This window comes from Mytilus edulis, chromosome 3, assembly GCF_963676685.1.
Source record: "Mytilus edulis chromosome 3, xbMytEdul2.2, whole genome shotgun sequence".
Classification (NCBI taxonomy): Eukaryota; Metazoa; Mollusca; class Bivalvia; order Mytilida; family Mytilidae; genus Mytilus; species Mytilus edulis.
In genome coordinates, this window is record NC_092346.1 from 92197157 (window position 1) to 92224818 (window position 27662).

General features: G+C 32.4%; 1 protein-coding gene across 3 annotated transcripts; it reads left to right on the forward strand.

Moving 5' to 3' along the window:
• Positions 1 to 4539: 4539 nt before the first annotated feature.
• On the forward strand, positions 4540 to 26641 carry LOC139517765 (enolase-phosphatase E1-like). 3 transcript variants are annotated; one of them, XM_071309151.1, is made up of 16 exons: positions 4540 to 4677; positions 5990 to 6067; positions 7838 to 7875; positions 9979 to 10113; positions 11278 to 11394; positions 12486 to 12587; positions 13517 to 13582; positions 13851 to 13946; positions 14276 to 15361; positions 16914 to 16980; positions 17196 to 17281; positions 22389 to 22697; positions 23961 to 24076; positions 24939 to 25101; positions 25325 to 25426; positions 26053 to 26641. In XM_071309151.1, the coding sequence occupies exons 2-16, from the start codon at positions 6027 to 6029 to the stop codon at positions 26142 to 26144; spliced, it is 2616 nt and encodes an 871-aa protein (XP_071165252.1). In that variant the 5' UTR covers positions 4540 to 4677; positions 5990 to 6026; the 3' UTR covers positions 26145 to 26641. The 3 variants fall into 3 exon arrangements, with proteins under 3 accessions (XP_071165252.1, XP_071165253.1, XP_071165254.1); XM_071309152.1 differs by having other exon boundaries at positions 14276 to 15319; XM_071309153.1 differs by lacking the exon at positions 5990 to 6067 and having other exon boundaries at positions 4601 to 4677; positions 14276 to 15319.
• Positions 26642 to 27662: the final 1021 nt, after the last annotated feature.

A 27662-nucleotide genomic window follows, 5' to 3' on the forward strand; every position in this document is an offset into this window, starting at 1 on the left:
TTAACATTCTTAAAGCTGTCTGAACATATCTCGGCACATTCTTGGCTGTCTCATAGAAAGGCTTGACACTATCTCACCAGTACACATTTTGCCTGAATTATATATAGACACATTCCTAATAGTGGAAGATACTAGCAAGCAAAATCGAGGGACTTGTGCAAATTATGATACAACTTGAAGCATAAAAATTAGCATGAAGCATCATTATTATATACTTTTTAAGAAATAGCTGCTGGCCATAAAAAAAATTTACTTTTTCAAGATGGCCACCACGTTTTATAAAATGGCTGTTTTTTCCAGTTCTAAAATAATTATTTTTCTGGAAAATGTTGTCTTTGACCTTTTTTTAGAATAAAATATTATCAGATTAGGTGGCTAGGTAGGTCATAAAACTATCTTTGTCGTCATTTCTTTCCTCTAAAGATTTAGGCTCTTCTGATCACGTAAGTGTAACTTCTTTGATGCCACTGTTTAAAAACACGCCCTTTCATGTGCAATGACTAAGCATTCATTGGATAAGGTGAACAAGGTGGTTAACTTTCTAAATCCCGGGCAACCATATATTATAGCTGCAGATCAACCACTTTGGTATTGGCTAAGCAATTTTAGTGGGAATTGCGAGATTTGTAAGGAGAAGTTAAGTTTATCGTCATGTTTGGTGGATTGTACAATGCAATGGCTTGTTTTAAAAGTCTGAGTGAAATATTGTGTGATAGAGCATGGACAAGTGCCTTCACTGAAGCCGATATTGCAACACCTAGAATGTTCAATGTTCAAATGTTACATGTGTTATTAGGACCAAACACGTGCATCATATAACAGCATGTGTTTTGCTTGAATTGATAATGTCAGCTTATGAAAGCGTAAACGCAGAAAATAAAGCTCATGACTCTGTGACGTATACGTATTTGATCAACTGGTGAACGGAAAAATAGTCATTCCGATCACAGTTTAATATATCGCGTTCAATTATAACTTCTGGTGCTTTCGGGAGTACGCCCATTCCACAAGTCATATATCGTACTTTACAAAGCATGATACCGAATTTTGTTTGTCTTGATCATGTTAATTTCGGTCGATGGTTACTGATTCATTTCCGAGATCTGACTTCCCTTCACGAACATCACCAAAAGGTATCAATGGAATTTGCAAGTGGTAATTTTACTATGCGTAAGACCAGAAAGTTATTTTTTATATTACAATTGATCAGACACAAAAACATAATAATGCCATTGTGAAGGACGATGTTGGTACCATACGTTTAACCGAAGATCCCTTTGAGACGATAGATAGTAGCTGGACCAGAAGTCAGTAGACTTGTAGATAAATTTGAAAGATCTAGTGGTTTGAGTCATTCTACAACAGATGAACGACATCATGAAGACTCTACGATACACAAAAGTTTTTCTACGAAAAACTCCAAAGGCTTTCCAACGTAATGAACGGGTTTAAAAAATCATTTCTAGAAGAGTCGTAAGATTTGTACGAAATTGACTACTCTAAGGATGTTGCTGATTCGGAAGCGGGTAATTTATGTTTATAAACTCCAAGATATTTGGTCCAAACAATACGAAGACCTTTTGAAGCACATGCAAAACGAAGGTGAATCTGCTTTTTATAACCAGATAAAAAAGAGCAATTCCCTATAAAAGGTTTAAAATGAAACTGGAAACTTCTTTGTCAAAAACAAAGCTGAAGAACCTGAAAAGTGACTGCGATCTCTTTTCTATACCTTAACTTCTTGTCAAACGAACAGTTTAACTTTAAAGATTTCATTAGCCATGAAAACCAACTTGCCTTTCCGTCTTTGTCTCAGAATATCACTTTAAACTGTTGTATTAAATTGCAACAAATGAGTCTACTTATTACATTTTGCGATTGGGCATCAACTGATCCTAATTCTGACGCATTTGTCGTGGTGGGACAGCAATGGTTGATTCCAGGTCACTACGTGGGGCAGGAATATTTGATGATTATTCAAATGATGTCATACTGCCTTACCTAAAATCTTTTAACGATAAGTATCCAAGAGTAAACATTGTATTTGATGTTTAATAAATGAATAATTTAAAGGCTGGGACGAGAGAAAAAAGGCGAGGTACTGGTGCTAGACGAAAAGTTGTTGGTTCTGGTAACACCTTAAGGGTTTGAAGTAGTTTTCGCTGTGAAGATGACAACAAAACGGATTTGTTCATGCTTTTTGCTGACATAATGGCTTCTTTAGTGATTTATTAAAATGCTAATGTTACTCAAGGTGAAAATATTCTTTGCAATTTCAAAACGGACACTTCCCAGCTATCCCCTTGTAATCATGAAGAAACAGAACATTGGTAATGTTATGCATGCCGCTGAAAATGATTGTACAAATGAATTTTAAGTAGTACTGACACAGATGTAGTAGTATTAGAAATTACAACAATCGTAAGATAAGATGTGGACAAATTGTGAATAGGTTTTTGAAGTCTTTCTATGGCTTCCTCTACATGTCATAGCAAATTGGTTTGGTCCTCGTGTAGCTGCTCTTCCTTTCTGCCATGCATTCAATGGATATGACACTGTGTACGCAATTCATGGGAAAGTGAAGAGGTCAGCTTGGCATGTATTTCCAGATGTAACGGACGTTTTTACCCCGCTTTTGTATTAGAACACAGACATTGACACAATAGAGGAATTTGTTTGCATCACGATGGTAACATCAATATTTGCTGTTAACAAGGCACGATTTGAATCGTTTGGTAGGAAGCAGCAGCTTTATGATGCCTACCAGAGGTTCTATTCGGGATCAAAAGAGAATCATTTCAAGGTGGACATGTTTGAGCTCATCCGGATTTATGCATTTGACAGGTTCATGTACCAAGTCATGAACACTGGAGTTGGATGGTTGAAAAGAAAACAATGGCAGTTGGTAACAAAAATGGTCTTCTTTTGCTGTCGTTGCATCCTCGTGTCAGGATTTTTGAAAAGCGAATGCAAGAAATCAAGCAGTGTGGGTACCGTAAATGCTACTGTTCTAATCTTCCTTGTACAGGTGTGTGTATAGGTGAAATGATAAAATTGGCATTTTCCACGTTGTTGCCGCCATTTTTGAACCGGAAGTCACCTTTTTCTTCATGTATGTATTGTTTCATCGTACTGTAGGAATTCTAATTGAAGTTTTATCCAAACTTACATTGGATTATACCTATAAAACAGCTTCAAAAGGATTTATGGAATGTAGCCAATTAGATATGACGCCATTTCCAAATGAGCGTCGGCCATTTTGAAAAAATGATTTGTTTATGGCCAGCAGCTGAATTTTTTTAATTATCATTTAGCCAACCTGTATACAAAATTTCATGCTTGTATCACGATTTGCACAATTATGTCCATAATATCTCCCACTATAACAGTGTAAGCACTTTTCATAGCTGTTTTATACTCATTTCTATTATTGCTTATATAAACTTAGAAGAACATGACGAATTAGGATACAATGATACATTGCTATTTACAAAAAGCCACATTTCAGTACAATATTTGTTTTTTACCATATCAACATTGAATATTGTGCATGAAAAATGAAATATGTCTACAGTATGATTTGTTTCAATCATACAGCAAATATTCAAAAGATTTTCAAATCAACATTTGAAATTATTTACAAATCCATATCAATTAGTAAAATCAAATTTGTATTTTTAAATATTTATATATTTCTATTTATAAAAAAATATTTATGTAACCAAATTCTTAATTAACAAATATTTACATGCATAACTTTTGTTTTTGTTGTAATAGGTGTTACACATTCTATAATGAGAAAAAAAAGACAAAGATATATCATGTATATTGGTCTTGATTTGTAAAGTTCAGATTAGATTTATGACACAATTCAAAATGTTCAGAATATATCTAACCGTATTGAGAAAAAACCTTGAGAATGTCGAGAATTTGTCAAGAAATTTTAAGAACATATATATTCAGAATGTCGAGAAATAGTCAAGTAATTTCATACAAATTTAGTATAAATCATAAATTGTCAAGAAATTAGGACACAAGTCATACTTTTGCAGAATGTTGAGTAAATGTTCATGAAAATTTAGACGAAACTTGGCCATAACAGACTTTTTGATATTTGTAGTAATGTAATTTGTACAAATTATTGTACATGTTGAGTTCATTTCAGGAATGTAGTTTTTTTAAGCTGTAATCTCTGTCCTGCCTTTTTTATTTTTCACTCTGTTCGGTCCTGCCTTTTTTTTTTTTTAGTTTATCCTCAATTTTTTACCTAAATTGTCGTCCTGACTTTTTTTTTTGCAAGCGTCTCATCCTGCCTTTTTTTTTACTCAAAACTCCTGTCCTGCCTATCTTTTCAAATTTTATTCTAGCCCCCCCCCCCATAAAAATCAAATGGTAGCTCCATTACTGGAAGGGAGATTGTGCGATTAACATGAAAAATAATGCTGAACATTAGTTGATCATGGTTCCGCAGCCCATAACGGATTTTCCTTATGATATATGACAAAGCCATTAATGTTTGTTTCTTATATTTAAATCTACCGGGCTATGTATTATATATTGATATAACAGAGTTATATACCTTGTTACTTGTATCGTCTGGGGAAGTACCTGAATTATCTGAGACTTTGATCAGCTGATGCAACTTTTTGTTAGCTAGATGTTAACTCTTACACAAAAGTAAGTACCATTTTTTAAAATAGTAAAGGAAATAATACTATTTGTATTTTAAAATGCATAGTTAAAAGTACCGGAAATATTTACTTCCTGATTTAAACATTGTTAAAACACGCGGAATTATAAAACTTAATATTGATATATCGACTTGAGTGTGATCTAGACTGATATTCAATGCGTTTCCTGTAGGCTATTGATAAAAAGCAGGAAAAGTTTCTACAATTTGTTTATGTTAATTTGTTTTTTCTTTTTTTTCTTTTTGTTTTGTTTTTGTTTTTATTTTTCTGGCTTATTTTGTTTTGTTCTTCTTATGTCAGCTTGTTGCCCGTGTGTGTGCAAAAATTAATGTGATTGCATTTTGTTTGGGATATGTCATATAGAATGAATTTAAAAAAGAGAAAAAAATATGTACAATTTACTGTTAAGTGAGTAGTATTAAAAATGCTTAATAGGCGAGTTTATAGGTAGCTGATATTTTAGTAAAATAGGTTTGTTTTGTTTTAAATAAAGTCTATAAATTGTTTAAATATTAAACACTATTATGGTCGCCCAAAATTAAATAGGTGTCCTATTAATTAGTCATTTAAAAGTCAACAATATTGTTTTCTGTCATTTCGACATAATCAACTGAAAATCCCCAATCTTTTTAATTCTAAAAATAGTTTTAGAAAGTCCACAAAGTAAAAAATAAATCAGATATATTGGGTCAACTAAATGTGAAGGCCTGACATATATTCACAATCAGCGAGTGTATAATATACTAGTCATAGCATATATAGATGAAATAATTGAAACCCTCGAGTTGAAACCAGTTGTTTTTCAAGTAAAGGAATAGAGTACAGCACCGACCAGTCATATGTTTTAAAAGGGAAGAGGGGAACTCAGCCTTTATAAACAGATCTTACAATAACAAATTTTAAAGTTAATAACATAAAAACATACTGGAACGAGAATTTTCTGGATCTTTTTATTGAAGTCATATTTTTTGTTCCTATTTTCTGTAGATGTACATTCTTTGTTCAAATTCCACTATTCAGCTCTCGATTCAGCTGACTCAAATTACCAAAACTACATTTTAATGGAATTTTTTTTTATCTCCCGCAAAGATGAATGGTCTGTGCAACTATTTAACCTCAGTGGGGTAAAGATAAGGTCTCCTGTCTGAGTGAGGTTTTTTTGGACGCTATCAATCACATTTTGTTTCTAGATTTAAGTCTATAGGGTATGGGGAAAATCTGGATTCAGAATATTTTTTTGTCATTTGAATAACCAAATTATGTATCTCTGTATTGACAGTTAACATTGTTTTCCACAGATTTGATATTTGCATGAAAAAATAATCAACGTACAGCATGGTTCTAGACGATAGTATTTATGCTACAGTTATTGATGCGTAAGTTGAAACTGACTGCAAGATAATGAACAAGATACAGTTAAGGGCAAAAAGTAAAGTAACCGAACTTTGAAGAAAATTCAAAACGGAAAGTCCCTTTAAAATGGCAAAATCAAAAGCTCAAATATATCAAACGAATGGAAAACAGCTGTCATATTCCTGTTTTGTTTTATGCTTTTGCTTATGTAGAAACATAGAGAAGATTTTTCTAGCTTTCATCGGTAAAGAAAGAGTAAGTTCACGAAACAAATCAAGCTTTGTTAAATGGTATATAATCTGATTGGTCTCGTATCGCATCTCCGAATCTAATATCTGAGAGTTATTTTTATGTAGTAGTCTTAAAGTTTAGTTTAATTGGTCTGATGGAAACCAATGTGTTTTAATTTGATAACTGATCTTAAATTGTGTATATGTGACAAATCAAAAATGAACATAATGGTGTTTATATTTCATGTAACAAAAACCATACACGCATTTGAGAAAACAAATGACTACTATACACCTTTTACCTTTTTGTAATTACACTGTGATATTTTCACCATGAAACAAAAAATCCCACTTTACAACAAACACATAACAGTCATTAGTACCAATTTGTATGAAAATCATTTATCATTGTTAGCATTAGAATAATTGCGTCTCTACACAAGTTCTGTTCCAATCTGTCATGTCATTGCAATCTTTGTCAACATCTCTATGTCGTGCTTATTTTCTTTTAATATCATGTGTCTAAAAACGTTGGTAGAGCTTCAAATGTATATGTTCCGGACAATATGAGTATTTAGACCATATGGGTATATACTCATATGGTCCGACCATACGCGTATAGTCCGACCACATACGCGTACGATCCGACCGTACGCGTATGGTTGGGGTAATAAATACGTTTACTTTAAATTCTTTCTAACTCTTCGTAAGTTATGACGCTCCTTGTTGTCAAGTCCGGAAAATGTAATTTTATCATATTTTCAGAATATAAAAGATAAACTAAATAAACTAAATAAAGAAATAAACAGTTTCACACAGTTAATTTTACTCGCTATTTGTAAGTACAGCGTCTGGTGATTTTCCACGTTTATTGCGTCAAGCAGATGATATCACGGGCAAGGACCATAGTTTTTGTTAAGTTGTCCTGTGTATATAGCGTTCTACAGTCATGTTACAATATTGGAGATCTAATGCTTCTTAAAACACCATAGACACATCGGAATGGCCGAGACCTCAGTATTACTGCACGCAGCTGTGGAAAATGCTAGCTTTTCACTCGCAAGCAACAGATGCATGTAACTGAAAAGGATCGTGCACAACAACGACTTGTAAATGCAGAAAAGCTATGGTACCGTATGGAAGAACATGGCACCCTAAGCATACATGCAGAATACAATTAGCATGAATAGCGATGGACACGTTGATCAACTGACTGTGGCATCTATATTGAATGTTTATGTAGCCTGTGAATTATAAAATTAATACATTTATACGTAATCTTCATTGTTTTTTTAAGATAAAGTTTATTCTATTATTGAAACGTTTCTAATGCATATTTCAAAAAAAAACATACCTATATGGTCCAAATACTCATATGGGCTGGCCCGTTAATAACAAAACGAGTATATAATCATATGGTCCGACCATATGAGTATACGCATATGGTTATGACCATACGCGTATGGTCCAAATACTCATATGGTCTGGAACATATATATATTTGATATTCACGTCGTTTTAAAACCTTAAAATCAAATTACATTTTCGCATTTTTATTTCCAGAAATGAATTACAACCAGGAAATACAAGAACAAACAGAGGTAACCCTTGTTTTTATAATGATTTTTATCAGGTTGTGTGTCAATTAAAAATCAATAAGATCATAGAACGTCTAATTGTTATTATTGTGCGAGGCATGCATCTGAGTAGAAACAGGTTCAGCATATAACATGTGTGCATTTCAAATCCACCTTTTACTTAAGATACAATTAAAGTACAGTTTATTAATTAAAATTACAAACATACTCCAAGAAAATTCAAAACGGCTAGTCCCTTAACAATTAGCAAAAATCAAAAGCACAAACACATTAATCGAATGGATCACATTAGTTTGTTTTTTCGTTATTTTGTTTTTGTTTGTTTTTGTTTTTATTTTTCTGGCTTATTTTGTTTTGTTCTTCTTATGTCAGCTTGTTGCCCGTGTGTGTGCAAAAATTAATGTGATTGCATTTTGTTTGGGATATGTCATATAAAATGAATTTAAAAAAGAGAAAATATATGTACAATTTACTGTTAAGTGAGTAGTATTTAAAATGCTTAATAGGCGAGTTTATAGGTAGCTGATATTTTAGTAAAATAGGTTTGTTTTGTTTTAAATAAAGTCTATAAATTGTTTAAATATTAAACACTATTATGGTCGCCCAAAATTAAATAGGTGTCCTATTAATTAGTCATTTAAAAGTCAACAATATTGTTTTCTGTCATTTCGACATAATCAACTGAAAATCCCCAATCTTTTTAATTCTAAAAATAGTTTTAGAAAGTCCACAAAGTAAAAAATAAATCAGATATATTGGGTCAACTAAATGTGAAGGCCTGACATATATTCACAATCAGCGAGTGTATAATATATTAGTCATAGCATATATAGATAAAATAATTGAAACCAGTTGTTTTTCAAGTAAAGGAATAAACATTACAGCACCGACCAGTCATATGTTTTTAAAGGGAAGAAGAGAACTCAGCCTTTATAAACAGATATTAAAATAACAAATTTTAAAGTTAATAACATAATAACATACTGGAACGAGATTTTTCTGGATCTTTTTATTGAAGTCGTATTTTTTGTTCCTATTTTCTGTAGATGTACACTCTTTGTTCAAATTCCACTATTCAGCTCTCGATTCAGCTGACTCAAATTACCAAAACTACATTTTGATGAAATTATATTTTTTTTTATCTCCTGCAAAGATGAATGGTGGGTACAGAATTTGACATTGTATTATAATCTTAAGAATCCTTACTATGAGAATAGAATGAAATTCCTGTGTAAGACTTTTCATGTTAATAAAGAAAATTGTGTGTTTTATCATAGTAAAAGCTTTATTTGCTAAAAAAAAAACCTTATTTTTATTGTTTATTAATTTTCTATCAACTTAGCCATATACGGGGAGATTACTCAGATAAAGTAGTTTTTATAAAAGGAAGTGTTGTTAATTTACCTATTTTGATATGCAGCAAGACAACAAGTCGACTGACCCTATGTTTTTCTTTTTCCTAAAAACACGACCAGTTCAACATGTAGAATAGGATCTGCTTACCATTCCGGAGAACCTGAAATCACCCCCGAGTTTTACCTACGGTCGTGTTGCTCAGTCATGTATAGTCTTCTTTGTTTTGATTCGTGTACTATTGTTTGTTTATTGGTCTTTTTCTTTTCATAGCCATGGTGTTGTCTGTTAATTTTGGACATATGAGTTTGAATTTCCCGCTGGTATCTTTCATCGTTCTTTGCCTCCACTTTTGCTCCAAAATTTTGACAAAATTAATACTGGTTGAAATTCGAAATTTGAGAGATTGACGTATAAGTGAAACCTTCTGATTCTATTTTATTGTGAAATTTTCAGAATTGTGTGCATTACACGTTTGATAAAAAGGAGACGAAAGGGCATGTTTTGCTTGAATTCTAAATGCTTCAAAGGTTTGAGACGAGGCTTTGTCATATCTCCTTCGTTCATTACTGAATACAAGTATCAGTTAAACCACACATCAAGTGTAATTGTTGTACCACTGGTTAACGGAGTTTTTCTTTGAATAACATGTGAGTTTTATAACCTCATTACTTCAAACACAATTCCAACAGCACATATAAACAGTTTATAAAGAAGCAAATATGCTTTAACCTTTAAATCATTTTTTTTTAGAAATTTCAGAAGATGAAAAAAATAATAACATACCAGACAACATTTCAAATTCTCCTTGTGTAGTGACTGGTAGCAATCTCTTACAATCATGTGAAAGCACAACACAATATTTAGATTACGAAAGTGAATCAGATGGTAAGTATACACATTTATAATTTCATTTGAAAAAATTAGGGTATGCAAAAGGCAGTCGAATTAAACCAATTTCAATGACTTTATCTATATCTTAAGGAGGTAAAAAAACCTCGAGAAGTAACAATTTAAAAGTAAATTATTTGACAATCTTTAAAAAATATTAATTTGAAATTGAATTAATTATTTAACACATTCATACTAAAGCTTTTCATGTCTTGAAAAATGGAAATGGGAAATGAGACAACAACCCGACCATAGAACAAACAACAGCAGAAGGTTACTAATAGGTCTTCAATGCAGCGCGAAAATCCCGCACCCGGAGGCAGTCCTTTAGCTGACCCCTAAACAAATATATACTAGTTCAGTGGCAATGGACGTCATACTAAACTCCAAATTATACACAAGAAACTAAAATTAAAAATCATGCAAGACTAACAAAGGCCACAGGCTCCTGATTTGGGAAAGGCGCAAAAATGCGGCGGGGTTTTACATGTTTTTTTACATCTCCACCCTCCCCCTATACCTCTAGCCAATGTAGAAAAGTAAACGCATAACAATACGCACAGTAAAATTCAGTTCAAGAGAAGTCCGAGTCCGATGTCAGAAGAGGTAACAAAAGAAAATAAACAAAATGACTATAATACATAAATAACAACAGACTACTAGCAGTTACTGACATGTCAGCTCCAGACCTCAATTAAAAGGATTGAAAGATTATGTCTTTATCATATGAATATCAGGCACGATCTCTCCCGTTAGGGTTTAAGTATTATACCATCATAAAATATATGAGAAGAACATAACCCGTGTCATTCCAACAACTAGTTTTTAAATAAATGTGTTTAATTCCGATGCAAAGACCCTATAAGTGAATCAATATTAAAACCAAAATATGCAATCTTCAATGACCTGACAACGGTATCGTAACTATATCCCTTCTTAATAAGTCTGTTTAATAACATTCCATGTACTTTATTATATAGTAAAATATAAATTAATGTTATTTGGAGTCACAAAAAGTTTTGTTATGTTTAGAATATTTTATTTGTACCTGTACAGTTTGTGTTTGTGTTTTAAGAAATAAATGCAACAACAAAAAAATTAAATAAAAATGTAAATTTTATATCTGTGTGTAAAATGTATTTTTATTCTGGGTTGTTGCAGACGAAACATATTTCGATTGCAAGGATGAGACGCCCGTGAGTACAGTAGATAAATACACTGGGTTAACAAAAGAATCAGACGCAAATGAAAATGAGCTGGTGGTTTACAAAAGACAAGGTATAGTTTCAATGTTATTTGGATAGTTATACAGAAAGAAATCATCCAAAAGCAAAGAAATCTGAATAAATAGTCATGAACAAAATTATGGAGAACTCAAACTGAACAGTCTATATAAAAAAGAAGATGTGGTATGATTGCCAATGAGACAACTATCCACAAAAGACCAAAATGACACAGACATTAACAACTATAGGTCATCGTACGGCCTCCCACAATGAGCAAAGCCCATACCGCATATTCTGCTATAATAGGCCCCGATAAGACAATGTAAAACAATTCAAACGAGAAAACTAACGGCCTTATTTATGTAAAAAAATGAACGAAAAACAAATATGTAACACATAAACAAACGACAACCACTGAATTACAGGCTCCTGACTTGGGACAGGCACATACATAAATAATGTGGAGGGGTAAAACTTGTAAGAGGGATCCTAACCCTCCCCTAACCTGGGACAGTGGTATAACAGTACAACATAAGAACGAACTATAAAAATCAGTTGAAAAAGGCTAAACTCATCAGATGAATATGCCCATTTGCTACCGTGAATAAGCCAGATAAGGCATTTTCATAGTTATTGTTGCAATAAGGAAATTATAGTGATAGAAGTTTACCGATATTGAAATGCGGTAAATCAATTAAGTAGAGACTAATTGAGGTAATAAACACAAACTGAAGGAATCGCCTGATACAAAAAAGGATTACGACTATAGGTGTGTCGCAATAAGACCACAAAAATATATCGTTAGCCGAAAACCTCGTTAAAAAAATAGAAGAATATTGTTTAATAAACTAATTTGAAAAAAGAATAAAATTTCATAATAGTTAGTATTTACACGTTTCTTTTTTGTTTTTATTTATTTGTGTTCTGTCAGTGGCTCCACGTAGATCCACGCCATCTTAGCTCGGCCAGTTTGAAAAAGACATAACAACACAGTTTATAAGGTTGATATTTTTTTTGATTGCTTTTATGTTAGAACTTGTGGTCCTTCATTGTTAGAATTCAAGTGCATCATCATGCATAACTTTGCAATTCAGTAAGAGAATTCTATCAAAGTTGTGATTTGTTTTCATTTTGTGGTTGAAGATTCCAAGTTGAAAGGTGACGATGATACATCTGAACAAGATCACAATTTTGACAGCGATTTTGTATATGACGAGGTAGACAGCAATACGGAAGTAATCAAAGGTACTGAGTATTACAAAATCGATTAACTTACAGTATTGTTTCTTATGATTTTGATATCTAATTTTTTATTTGGATATCTATAAGCTATATTGATATTATTTCTCACTTGTGATTATTATAACGTCTTTATCCATTTACTTTAGACGTTAAATATGTTCCTTATCGCAGGCTGTTACAACTCTAAAGACACTTGATTGTCTTTAAATTTTATTACAGAGATATTATTTATTGCGGTATCAACTCAATAGTGATCCATAATTACGCTTTTTGGAATTTCTGTTTTATACAGTCAGTTATCTGCTTAAAAGAACCGTTGAGTTGCGAAGACAGTTATTATTTCAATGTTCTTCATTCGATGTCATAATACAATTTTTAACACTAGAAAGTGTCCAATTAAGAAAAGATACTTCCAACAATAAATGCAAGGGCAGAAAAAGTATGTTTTTGTAATACTTTGAACTAGCTCTTAGTAATTACGTGTATGTAAATTCTTCTATACAAAAGGTAAAACAATGTACAAAATACTTTTGACCGTCTGCTCTGCTCAGTTATTAATTTTTGTCGGTCACACAGAGCTGTCGGAAAGATCAGAAACCTGAGATTAGCCTTGTTTATGAACGATTTCTTTTGAAGTTGACGGTAAATGGGTTTTTTTTTCTTTTTAATTATGTTGTTTATCTTTTTATAAACACCGATACAATACAATATTTTATTAACGTCTCACCTTTGACAAAGCAATACATAATGGTTAGTTTGATGTCATCATTTCTGAAAATACTTAGCATATGGTTAATGTGTAATGAGGGTGTTTTAATCAAAACATACAATAGATTAATCAGTTTGTTTTTCATTAGTTTGATGTGTTTGAATTTGAGATTTCCAAATTCCATTTTCATTTTCATTTTTATTTCAATCTTTTACTGTTGTAGAACAAAATGAAGATATAAACAGCTCAGATACAGAACATATAAATGATGAAGTACAAAGAAGTAAAGGTATCTTACAAAATAAAAATGCGTAGAATAAGATTTTAGTAATGTTTCTCAAATTATTTTTGAAACATGCTGTTTCTATCCAAAAGCAGGAAACATCGGCATGTCATTTCATTATCATAACTGGTTAGCTGTAAAAATGTCAAAACGTGTTACGTTTGAACAATTCTTGATTGGTCTAATTCTTAATACGTAATATTTTGTTTTAGTTGATGTGAAAATTATACGTTTACATGTTAACCATACACATTATTGCATGTTTACTTTTCAGGTACAGACGCTGACAAATACGACACAATATTCGATCTGCAACATTTTGAGAAGAGAGATGTCATTATTGGATATGTCCTTGACGTAACAGAGATAGGTATACCTTGTTAAAGTTTTAAAAACCAAATAAAAGTATACAAAATCTGTAACAGGTTTTACACAGAAACAATTTTTAACTATGTTTATTTCAGAAAAGGTAGACTTGGTTAAATATACCAGTTAAAAACAATATGTAAAATATAAATTAAAAAAACTTAAACAACAGTAGTTTAAGAGGCGAAATCAAATTGAATAGTAATTAATTAACTAATTTAAAAATGTCATAAGTATTTTTGCGACACAATAAAAGTTAATATGATATAATTAGAATAAGCTTCCTTAACGCTTTTGAATAACAGTTCTACTTTATTTGTTTTGATGTTTTAGAAACGTCAGAAATATCGAACCCTACAATATATTATACTAACACAAAGGCGAATAATGAAATCCATGCAGAGTACAGCAAAGGCAATACTGATGATAAAAAGGAAGTTGTTGATATACAAGAAAAAGAACACGGTTTTATTGGCATGGATGATAAAAAAGCAGTTGATGATTATCCAGTCAAAAAAGAGGCTGAAAATGCAGCTGATGAAAGTCAAGAAAATAAACATGATATATATTGTAAAAATGCAGTTGACGAAAGTGAAGGGAAAGACAATGAAAGGGTTGGTAATAAGGCGGCTAATAAAATCCGACGACAGGCTGCGAATATGTTCGACGAAAGTTGTGAAAGGCTAGAGGAAGAAGATGCTATTGTTTGTGAACTACACTTTGTAATTCAAGATGATAATGATGATGGTGAAATGGTCGTTGGTGAAATTCTACGTGAAGCTGATGCTATTGTTGGTAAACGAGAAGATGTTGAGATATCAGAAAATGATGATGAAATTGATTTTGAAAGTGGAGTGGTTACGGAAAAGGGCTATTATAATGAAATTGTTGATGAAATGTCCGCTGATGGTATGAACGCAGTAGAAGATGAAATTTATGATAAAGAGACAGTTGAAGAAACACAAAAAAATGAAATCCAAGACAAACATGGTGATATGGATAGTATAAAGGAAGTTTGCGACTTTATAAAACTAAACGAAGAGATAATTGGTAGAATACAAGGATGCACAGATGCTATTGATGTTGAAGAGGTTGATAGCAAGATCGTAAATATTATAAAAGGCGAAGAGGTCAAAAGTGAAAATGTAGGTGAAAATGCTGCTTCTACTTGTAAACAAGTAGTTGTTGAAATCCTTGAAGCAGATGCTGATATTTATGATACAAAGGCTATGAAAGGTATTAATAACAAGAAAGATGTCATCGTTTTTCAAAAAGCAATGAATGAAGTAAGAGCAGCTAATGATAAAAATCAAAAGGGATCAAATGAATATGACAACGACAAGGAGGACTTTTCTTCCACAGACAAAAATATAAAAGGTATGAAAGAGTTGACGCCTAAAAGTACGATTTTTTTAAAGGGTAAGCTTTTAATTAATAACAAGTCTCGCCGTCTACATCACCATGCAAAGTTCTTAAATTCTAATTCGTAAACTCAAACGAACATAAAATATCTCAAATAACCACAAACTCTTACATGGGAGACGCCACTTGCAGAGACAAGCGCACATTTTATTATAAATATAATATGAGTATGATATTGTTGAAAGGCCATATAAATATACAGCTATTAAGCAGCTTGTACTGGTTTCCCCATACTTGCGGTCCACAAATCTGAAAAGAAATAATATGATTAATAATATTATTTATTTTGCAAAATGCTACTGTACACTTTGACTGCAATGGCTCGAATGACTTTAAACCGCATGAATTCGCTCGTGCATGAACTCAATATCCCAATCGAACCGACCTTACTATAATTGACCAATTAACGTGTTAACAATAAACAAACAACATTTTACATGTTCGATTTTGTACAACTTTGATAAATACATTAATATTTTATATGTAGAAAAAACGCTCTCATTAGATGAAGCATGATACAACTAGTACAATTAAGAGACTGTAACTTTTCAAGGTTATTCTTTTACTTTTGCACCCAAGAGATATGTCAAATCCGAGTGATCAAAGGAATATAGAGGCAAATCATATTTTTCTTAATTATGAAAAACATGACTTAACGCGTGACCATTTTGAAAAAAGGGCAGTGGTATGATTGAAAATTAGACAACTATCCAACATAGTGCGAATGATTTGGATGCACGAAAATATAGACAACCGTAATACCTTCAACAAGGAGAAAAACGCATACCGTATAGTCGGGTGAAAACGCCCCGACAAGAAAAATACGAAATATTGTTTTTGTGGGAAAACTAACGGCTTAATTTAAAACAAAACAATATACGAAAAACAAATATATGACCGTTGGTTGTCCTGTTTGAATTGTTTTACTGTGGCCTGTTTGTTACTCTTTACAGCCCTCTGTTCCGTCTGAACCAAGGCTCCATGTGGAAGGTCATACTTTGACATATAATTGTTTACTTTTTACGAATTGTGACTTGGATGGAAAGTTGTCTCATTTGCACTCATACCACATCTTCTTGTTTATAGTTTATATTACAGTCATGAGCCAATGAACATATTAGCTTGTATTACAAACGTTCATTTTGTGATAAAATTTTATACCTTATGACCTAATTTGTCACCTCCAAATCGATTTTTTTAAACGGATTTCAGTTATATTCAGTTGTTTAACCGTTTAAACATCAGTCATCAAATCTTTCCATAGCCAGGTATACAAGCCAACATATCAAGAAATTTCAGTTGAATCTTTGTAAGATAATAAAGAGATATAATGAAATCAAAATATGCATGGTAGATAAGCAAAAAGAACACACATCAGCCATTTGTGTAATATATGCTCTTCAAATTTGTATTTGTTTGGTTTTTGAACTATTTTGATATGAGCGTCACTGATGAGTCTTATGTCGACGAAACGCGCGTCTGGCATACTAAATTATAATCCTGGTACCTTTGATAACTATTTATCAAAATATCATCAATCTTTTTTTAGGCAACACTTTTTGTCATCTGGAGGATATTAGCACGCAACCCTCCCAGAAAACCTGGTTTACGACAAGGTACGTATGATATATAGCGGAATATGTCCGAATGTAAACAGAAAAACAGTTTGTCTACAAAAAATAGTAGTAAAATGTATTGACAGTATAGCCTATTCAAACCGATTGATGAAATGTAATTCTACATATTGACCTTCTTTCAAACTATGAATAAAATAATTACAAAACTTAAAAGATCCGTTTTTAGGTATTAAGATATCTAATTTATATTTCAGAGATTGGAAATTTTTGAAAGCACTTTTGATTTTATTATGTAGTATCCCGTTTACAAGAGGAGCGAATAATGCAATTCCAAGAAAAGGTAATTTATAAGAAAAGAAAACAACACTTTATAAATGGCATGTGTCTGAAGTGCTTTTTTTCTTAATTAAGCACGCTCAAAACCGAATACTTGAAATCCAAGGACGTGTGAGAACATTAACAGTGCTTTATTATCAAAAAAGGACATCAACGTTACCAAATTGGTCAACATTGACTGCGGTAGTTTCAGCCTTAATTTTTGTATTATAAAAGATTGTATAAATTGAGAAAGGAAATGGGGAATGTGTCAAAGCGACAGCAACCCGACCATAGAGCAGATACCAGCCGAAGGCCACCAATTGGTCTTCAATGTAGCGAGAAACTCCCGCACCTGGGACAATATCCCTAATGCGCCTTGAAATGAGGAACTCAAAAGTCACGTGTAAACAAAAAATCTCTGTGTAGTGATATTTGACACATTTCTATGATAAACAAATGACTGAGCTGAACCATTTGTGTTAAATTAGAAAGTAAGGGAACACAGAATAAATGTGTAAAAACTATGGAGCCATTAAATGTGTTCAAAGTATTAAATTTTTAAAGAACTTATTGTGTCAAAAATGGGATTGTTTACCATGAGGAGCCACATCGCAAAAGGATACTCGGGGTTTGCTAATTTACGGAAAAATGAATCACACTTCGTACCCCGAAAATTTAACCACATATGTAAAAATGTCTCAGCTTCGAAACAAGCCATCATACATATACAAGTTTATAATATGGGCTGAGCAACAGAAGAAAACGTTACCATTACCGCCTATGTAGAAACAATTGCGCATATTGCCCCACCTGTAGGCGTTCTTCAGCTGGTCCCTTAAAAAATATCTATACTAGTACAGTGATAATGGGCGTCATACTAAACTCAGAATTATACACAAGAAACTAAAATGAAAAATCATACAAGACTAACAAAGGCCAGAGGCTCCTGACTTTGGACAGGCATTAAACTACGGCGGGGTTAAACATGTTTATGAGATCTCAACCCTCCCCTATACCTCTAGCCAATGTAGAAAAGTAAACGCATAACAATACGCACATTAAAATTCAGTTCAATAGCAGTCCGAGTCCACTGTCAGAAGATGTAACAAAAGAAAATAAATAAAATTACAATAATACATAAAAAAAACCAACAAACTACTAGCAGTTAACTGACATGCCAGTTCCAGACCTCAATTAAACTGATTGAAAGAGTATGTTTCCATCATATGAATATCAGGCACAATCCCTCCCGTTAGGGGTTTAGTATCATACTATAATAAAATATATGAGAAGAACATAACCCGTGTCATGCCAACAACTGGTTTTTTTAAATAAATGTGTTTAGTTCCGATGCAAATAAAATTGAGAATGGAAATGGGGAATGTGCCAAAGAGACAACAACCCGACCATAGAAAAAACAACAGCAGAAGGTCACCAACAGGTCTTCAATGTAGCGAGAAATTCCCGCAATAGGAGGCGTCCTTCAGCTGGCCCATAAACAAATATATACTAGTTCAGTGATAATGAACGCCATGCTAACTTCCAAATTGTACAGAAGAAACTAAAATTAAAATAATACAAGACGAACAAAGGCCAGAGGCTCCTGACTTGGGACAGGCGCAAAAATGCGGCGGGGTTAAACATGTTTGTAAGATCTCAACCCTTCCCCTATACCTCTAGCCAATGTAGAAAAGTAAACGCATAACAATACGCACATTAAAATTCAGTTCAAGAGAAGTCCGAGTCTGATGTCAGAGGATGTAACCAAAGAAAATAAACAAAATGACAATTATACATAAATAACAACAGACTACTAGCAGTTAAGACCCTATAAGTAAATCAAAGACCCTATAAGTGAATCAATCAAAGCCAAATTATGCAATCTTTAATGACCTGATAACAGTATCGTAACTATATCCCTTCTTAATAAGTCTGTTTAAAGGATTTGTAAGCTTTTGAGGTGAATACTGACATTGTTGTGCTTTGTAAAGAATATTACCATAAAAGATTGTATGTGAAATACCTGAACGTATAAGATGTCTGCATGTTGAGTTATATTTACGAATTATTTCCTTATACCGATGATAAAATTTATTAAATGTTTTGACTAGTTTGTGATATCGAAAACCCTGGTGTAATAATTTTTCAGTAATACATAAATTTCTCGCGCTAAAATCTTATACCTTGTAACATACAAGAGCGAATCGTACCAGTTGAGATATATAAACACCATACGATGGTGAAAAGGGAACGTCACCATCTAAAAATGGATAATTAACGATAGGAAATGAAAAATCATCTCTTTTATCATAATTTTTTGTATTATGCTTCCCGTTAATGATATAGATATCAAGATCGAGGAAAGGGCAGTGGTCATTGTTAGTATTAAATTTTTTTAAAGTAAGTTCAACAGAATAAATTTCGTTAGTATACATTCTGAAGTCGTCATCTTTGAGAGCCAATATATCATCAAAATATCTAATAGTATTGTTAAATTTGTGTATCAAATATTGTTTCAATGGGTCTTTGCTAATTTTAGTCATAAATTGTAACTCCTAACAATACAAAAACAAGTCCGCAATAAGTGGTGCACAGTTCGTCCCCATTGGAATTCCAATAACTTGACGATATACGGAATCTTCAAAGCGAACAAAGATGTTATCATGTAAACATTCAAGCGCGGCGGCGCAGTAATCATAATATGATGAATACTGATATATTGAAATATTGCTCGTTTGTTTGATGCTTTTGTCTGCATGTGCAATGATGAAATTAAAAACCCGAATGCCCAGAAGCATGTATGGTAGCATACACACATCATGTTAAAATTTTACTGCTCTTTTATAATGAAGAAAAAACTACTGAGCATAATCCAGCACCTAGATTTATCTCGATTTTGTTACAATCTATGATGCTTAGGCCGTGTTCACACCAAACGCCGTGTAGAGTAAACATGTTTACAATTAGTTTAGTGAAGTGTGCACTGGTTTCACATTACATTTGTTCACATCTATACACATTGTTTAGCTACCTGTACATAAGATTTGTTCTCACTTGTAAACTATGTGTCATTTAAATGTTCATTACGTAGAACTGAATTCAAAATTTTGGGACAATTTTTCTAGCGGTAAGGGAACAACCATTTGACTTCAAAAGGGTGGGTGGGGTGGGAATGGAAATATTCCGATCCCCAATTTGATAAAAAAAAAAAATGATCATACAGATGATAAAAGAAATATTCTGAATCAAAGAGTTTCCCCATACATTATAGTGTTAAATATTGAAAAAAAATGTATTTGATCACCAGCATCGAAAAAAAAGGAATAAAAACGTACGCGCGAAAAAAAAATCTTACTCAGATAAAAAAAAAATAACCCTCCCCCTTTTTAAGTTAAGTGGTTACTACTTTATGAAAGCCATTTTTATAATTTGCAGTAGTTTGAATATACTAGAGATGTCTCGATTACGCACTAGAAAACGTTAGCTGCAGCAGCGTGCTTACAGCCGAAAAAAAGGATTGAGTTATTAGGGATCTCTAAATTTTATCTTTTCTGTTTGTTTCAAATGGTATTTCTTCTCCAAGGAGTATTTGGTAAAAGAATAGGGTCACGTTTTTTTAATTTATTTTAAGTGTTATTTAACGGATTTGAGATACTAGACAAACATATCATTTACCCCACACTTTTTTTAGTCATGCATTTATGCGTGAATCGTTTGAGTAAAGACCAGTGGCAAATATTTCTATGTACGTCAAGTCGATTCGGGAAGACCTTTTCAAATGAATTAGGCAGCAACTATTTACTTCATTTTTTAGGGAGGGAAAGGGGGGGGGGGTAGAGGGGCGTGGGCTATTGATTTTTCCAGGACAAATTTTGGTGACAAGTCGAAATCAATTTTAGCATTATATATATATAGTGGTAGCTGAGGGGGAAACAAACAAATTTTTTTTCAGGGCCAAAAACTGGAAACATTTTTTGTTTCCAAAACAAAATCCATAGCTCACCCCCCACCCCCTTGCCTTTATGTTTTATACTCAACTATAATAGCCCCACCCCCATGCCTTTATGTTTTATACTCAACTATAATAGCCCCCCCCCATGCCTTTATGTTTTATACTCAACTATAATAGCCCCCCTCCCCGAAAATCAATTGGTTCCTGCCTTATGGGTTCGGCAATAATGCTGCTTTGAGTCTTAATCAGGGGTTAATAAAGTACGCGAATTTGTTTTTAACAAAAAAAATCTGTAAAATTTAGACAACAATTTCTGTAAAGAACTATACTAATAATTATCAAAAATATCAATTTTACTCAAAAATAGTTTCCTCCTTAAATATATACACGGTAAAACTAATGTCCTAAATGCCTAGTTTTGTGTACACTTAACCTACACAAGGCCTACATTGACTATCGACTGTGTGTAGATAAAACATGATTTAAACTACATGTAAACATTGAGTTTTATCAATGGGAACGCAATTGTGTTTAGTTTACGTGTGAGTTACACTAACACAACACCGAATTTAGGTCAATGTGAACACGGCCTTATTTGTTAGTTTAAATGTAGTTTTGAAACTGTCTTCATTTAAGTAAAATTTATCTTCACTCGTTAACGTGTTTTAGGTTGACAAAGTCATTTTCATATGAACAACTTTTAAGAAGAAAGAGTGTAAGAAATTATAAAGTCGTTTTCAGACTTATCCACCGCGGTAAAGTCTGCATTCTTCTAAACCTGTAGGTAATTCAAATCTGTTCAGTCTTGGTTCAGACTGATCATTAATTGTTATTCACTTTTAATGATTAAAAACATACATAATTGTTTGAAAAAGGTAAAGAACAGTACTGATAAACCTGAATTGACAGCCATGCAATGAAGAAGCCATGCAGTGGTTTGAATACTAGTAGTTGGAAATTTAAACCAGTTAATAAATCTGACACTGCACATGACTTAGACATTTCAAAGATGATAAAACCAACATGAACGTTTCTAGCTTGAATTCGTTTAAGAGTGCTTTAAATGAATATCATATTAGAAAATAAATTTCTTATTTGCCATAAAAAGTCTAAGATTACAAAATATTAACAATAACCTGCACATCTCATGGAATCAACCAAACATGTTTAATTACAGTTACATGGAGTCTTCAAACAAATCCAGTAGTCTTCGGGAGTAATGCTACTCTCTGTTGTATAGTGCAAGGCCCTGAAACTAAGCACATGGCATGGGTAAGAGATCCAGAGGCAATAGTATTAGCAACGGGTAATAGCACATTGAACCCTATGAAATATTCAGCGTCGATAGAACCAAAAGGAAACTGTACCTACTATTTGCTGACAATTTTCAAAATTGATATGACAGATATTAACATCAACTATAAATGTGAATCGAATTTTGACCTATTTGAACAGAAGTTAGAACTGAGAGAAGAAAGTTTTGTCAGTAAGTCAACCTCTTTATGTTATTAAGTTCTTACAGTGCCAGTCGGAAGGAAATGAGAAAAAAGTACGAAATAGATCATATTGATGAAAAAAAAAATTATACATCTATGTTTTACGGAAATAGAATAACTGCTTCCTGTCAATAGCAAACGAATTTTGATCTGAAACAGTAAATTTGATCTAAACAGCTTTTTAAAATAGGGATAAAAGATATCAGAGGGACAGTCAAACCCATAGATTGAAACAAACTGACAACGCCATAGCTAAAAATAAAAAGACAAACAGACAAATAATAGTTCAGAAGACACAACATAGAAAACTAAGACTAAGCAACACTAACCCTACTAAAAACTCCCAATGTGGCACCCGTCGTGTTGCTTAAGTTATTACAATTCCGATGAATAGTATAATTCGGTAGGTCACATTCGAGAAAAGGGAAGGATATTGTAGTAACGACATAAGGAACATATCCAATACTATCTGTGAAACAGTTATTCCATAACGGTCAACCAACTCATGATGGCCAATGTGAGAACCATTAATCATTAAGTTGTTTAGTAACACCCAGACGTGTCCACTGCACTAAGTTTATTTTTTTGATAAATGTATTTGCATTTAATTAAGAATTGTTAAGATTGGTATGACTTGTTTCTTAACTTTACAGATCACATTGTATCAGCAACATACTGAAATGTCTAAAAATCCATTGAAATAATGGCAAAACAGTTGTAAGAAAAAGTTTAAATGTATCGCAGTGGCTAATAAGTCAGATCAAAAGACTGAAATGTCTGAATACTTAATTGTTCTGTCTTTTCAGATGGTGATAGAACAAAATGAAATAAATTACATTTGCTTATGTGTCAGTTGTCCAAAACACTTATGCATGTGCGGTAAAGTTATACCTATATACCACCCTTATATACGTATTTTCGAAATCTCTGGTGGACATATTAACCGGATTTGTTACATGTATCACATAAGCAACACGACGGGTGCCACATGTGAAGCAGGATCTGCTTACCCTTCCAGAGCACCTGAGATCACTCCTACTTTTTGGTGGGGTTCGTGTTGTTTATTCTTTAGTTTTCTATGTTGTGTCATGTGTACTATTGTTTGTCTGTTTGTCTTTTTCATTTTTAGCCATGGCGTTGTCAGTTTATTTTAGATTTCTGAGTTTGACTGTCCCTTTGGTATCTTTCGTCCCTCTTTTAAACTGATGGCATTATATGACACATAATATATATCATACATTTTTCCGTTTCAGTGAAACCTTTACGCAACGAAACTGTTACGAATATTACAAGAGAAAATGGCATGATCTCAGTTTCATTAAGAATACAAAACATATACCCCAAACCGGAATGTTTTTTCTCATCAAAGGTAGATAATATTTTTCTTATAACAATAACAAAATTTATATAAAAAGGATAAAATTAAAGCTACTAAAATAAAATGTTCTACAAAATAGGAAATATTTCATACAACAGGAACGATTATATAAAATGCATACAACTTATATTTCTAAAAACATCACATTATTATAAAGTAAAATCACAAAAATACTGAACTCAGAGGAAAATCAATTTGCAAAGTCCATAATCACATGGCAAAATCAAAAAACAAAACGCATCAAAAACGAATGGACAAGAACTGTCATATTCCTGACTTGGTACAGGCATTTTCAAATGTAGAAAATGGTGGATTAAACCTGGTTCTATAGCGCTAACCCTCTCACTTTTATAACAGTCTCATCAAATTCCGCTACATTTACATGATGCGTTAAATAAACAGTCACAATTAATAAAATATCATAGTATCAATCAAAATAACGTTTAAACCTTCTCTCAATTTCTCTCCTACACAAAAGCGTTTATCAACATCATGAGATCGGGGTAGATTTATAAAGACCAATATTAATAGACCTTGTATTTTTTAAATTCAGTTAATTGATTTCTTCACATGTTGTACATGAAGAAGGTAGAGATACAATCAGAGGGTACATTTTATTTTGACGCTTTTGGTCGATATATCTTATTCAGATTACATCTTTAGTCTGCTGATAGAGACCTGATCCATTGGTATTGCTTACTTATTCATGCTTAATTTATGATAGTATTACTGAATTATATGTTTAATCGTGAGGACTTGGATGCAAATTCAATATATTTGCTTAAAACTAAAGAATAAAAAATTAAAGTAAATAAAATGATTCTTGTATCACTTTTTCTTATTTTCATTACAGAGGGCGAAAATTAATGGTAACATTTCCTTAGAAGAAAATGGCAAACTTTACAACGTAAAAATGGCTTTCGGTATAAGCGAACATATGTGTGAAGACAATATCACTGCGTATTGTGCGTTAGGGAAGGAAATTGAACCTATTTACTTTCCTTCATCTAATAATAGTGAGTAATGGTAGTAAAATATTAGTATAAAACGAGTGTAAACGTAGTTAGAAGTAGTTTTGTTGGCGATTTTGACTTCAAAGAAGGATCACTTTTTTTGTTTGAAATTTGTACTTTTACCTTTAGGTTGACCAACACATGTTTCATTGTTTGTTTGATTATTATTCTGTAATCTTTGGAAAGTTAATATACTGTGTTAAGAAATTCTACAATGATTTTTTAGGCTGGACACGCCAATGCCCTAAAGATAGACATGGAGATAATTCCGTCTTAATAGTAACTGTGGTAATCATAATAACGCTGTTATTTATTGTTGTACTTATAGGTAAGTATAACTGCAACATTAGAAAACACATCTCTGATACAAAACAAATGATCCAAAAGATTCAATCTTGTTTATATTGGATCACTCGGATATTAAAATGAAATTAAACGTAACAAATAATATAATTTGGATTGCATGATTTCAATTTTATCTGCTGTAGAATTAGAATTAAAAAAAAACTAATATTAAATTCAAGTTTTCATTATTTTGAATATACTATATCTTCTGATTGTTGTTCATCCTTATGCATTTAATCAAAAATAAATGCAAGTAAACATCTATGAGATGGCAACGAATGACAAAGACAATCAAACTATATCGATATACTGCCTCTAACAAAATTAACATATAAATAAAGATATTTAAGCAATATTTTTAAAGTTTATAATACAACGCAGTATACATTTTATAAGGCACTGTGCGCTTTAAAACAAGGTTCAATCCACCATTTTCTACATTTGAAAATGCCTGTACCAAGTCAGGAATACGACAGTTGTTGTCCATTCGTCTTTGATGTGTTTTGTCATTTGTTTTTGCCATATAATTAGGGACTTTCCAATTTGATTTTCCTCGGAATTCAGTATTTTTGAGATTTTACTGTCGATTGTTTTTTTATTTCCTTTTAGGTTTGTTGGTAAAGAAATATTTTGCAAGAAAAGTCGGCCATGCATTTAAACGGGTTTTAAATCCGAACAATCACGAAGCTGTACTGGTATAAACGATAATTGAAAACAAATGTAATTTTGTATTGTCTTTTTGAACTGGTTAAACATTTGTAAATATATAAATTTTCAAGAGTCATCCACCCGGACATAGTCAATGGATTCGAATTACGCATTACGCTATGGTATCTCCAAAACTAATATTGGAAGTGCTTGGAAACATTTCGAAGAAATTATGAAAATCCAATATTTATTCAAAAAGATAAAATTATTATTATTGTAGATTGCGTACATATCTGGATTTTGTATTTATGTCAAATGCCTTTTTCTGTGATTATTGGCAGTATAGCTTTGTAGAAGATATTAAAGTTTTAAGAAGAAAAGAAAAAAAGTGGAATTTTTATGTTGATTATAAAACATGCATGCCACTTTTTACCCTTACTAAATGGAACTCTTAGATTAGATTTTTGTTTTCTTCTAAATACTGGCTATGACACAGTGTATCTATAAATGTAGGCTTGTCTATAATATTTAAACTCTCAATCTAATTAGAATAATGGCAGTTTTTTTTTATTCTGACTTCGTTAGCTGAATTACCAGCTCTTTCAAGTGGGATCACTTGATATACTTTCTTATAAAGTCTGCTCAGAAAGAAAATGCCATTATGCATCGCTTAGGTTCTTTGAAAAAAGCAATTCATATTATCAATAGTTGGATGGAATTTCACAGTGTCTACACATATATGATGATTAAGGATTATGCAAAAGTAGTATTTGTATATACTAATTTTATTATTTTTATAAATAGTGGAAATTTCAGGTCAATAAAAGTTCAGGATTGTAACCTATTTGTATTGGTTAAAAACTCTATGTAACAGTTATATTCTATTAAATATATTTATGACATCTTTGAAATATCAACCATTGTATAAACTTAAAGAATAATTGCAATTATTGTTAACTTAACAAATTGAAAACAACACTTTTAATAATTTCTAGCGTCCAAAGCGCTTATCTGGATTTACCTTCATCAGGAACGCTCAAAGCCAAACATTTGAAATCCGAAGATGTATAAGTACCGAAACCGTTGAAGAGCTATATGTCAAAAATACCTAAAATAAGTACCCAAATTCACCTAAAGCTAACTTTGCCTGATAAAAGAAGGGCGAAATATACCAGAGGGACAGTCAAACTCATCGGAAATAAACCGACAACACCTTGGCTGAAAAACAAACAAACAGAGAAACAAACAAACAACAATACACAAGACAGAACACATAAAACTAAGGACTTAGCAACACGAACCCCACAAGAAACTTCGGGTGATCTCAGGTGCTCCGGAAGGGTTAGCAGATCCTGCTCCACATGCACCCGTCGTGTTTACAGGAATACAAATAAAAGTCAGGGGTAAACGCAGGTGATCCTGAAGGGTTATGCTTGATTATTTACTATGGACTTCCACAATTACATCACTCAACCATTCAACCTCAGTAGTTACAAATGAACGGACGTTATTATTCTTTCCATGTGTTTTGCCTTCATGCGTCCAAAGGCATTGTATCTGAGTGTGGGTTC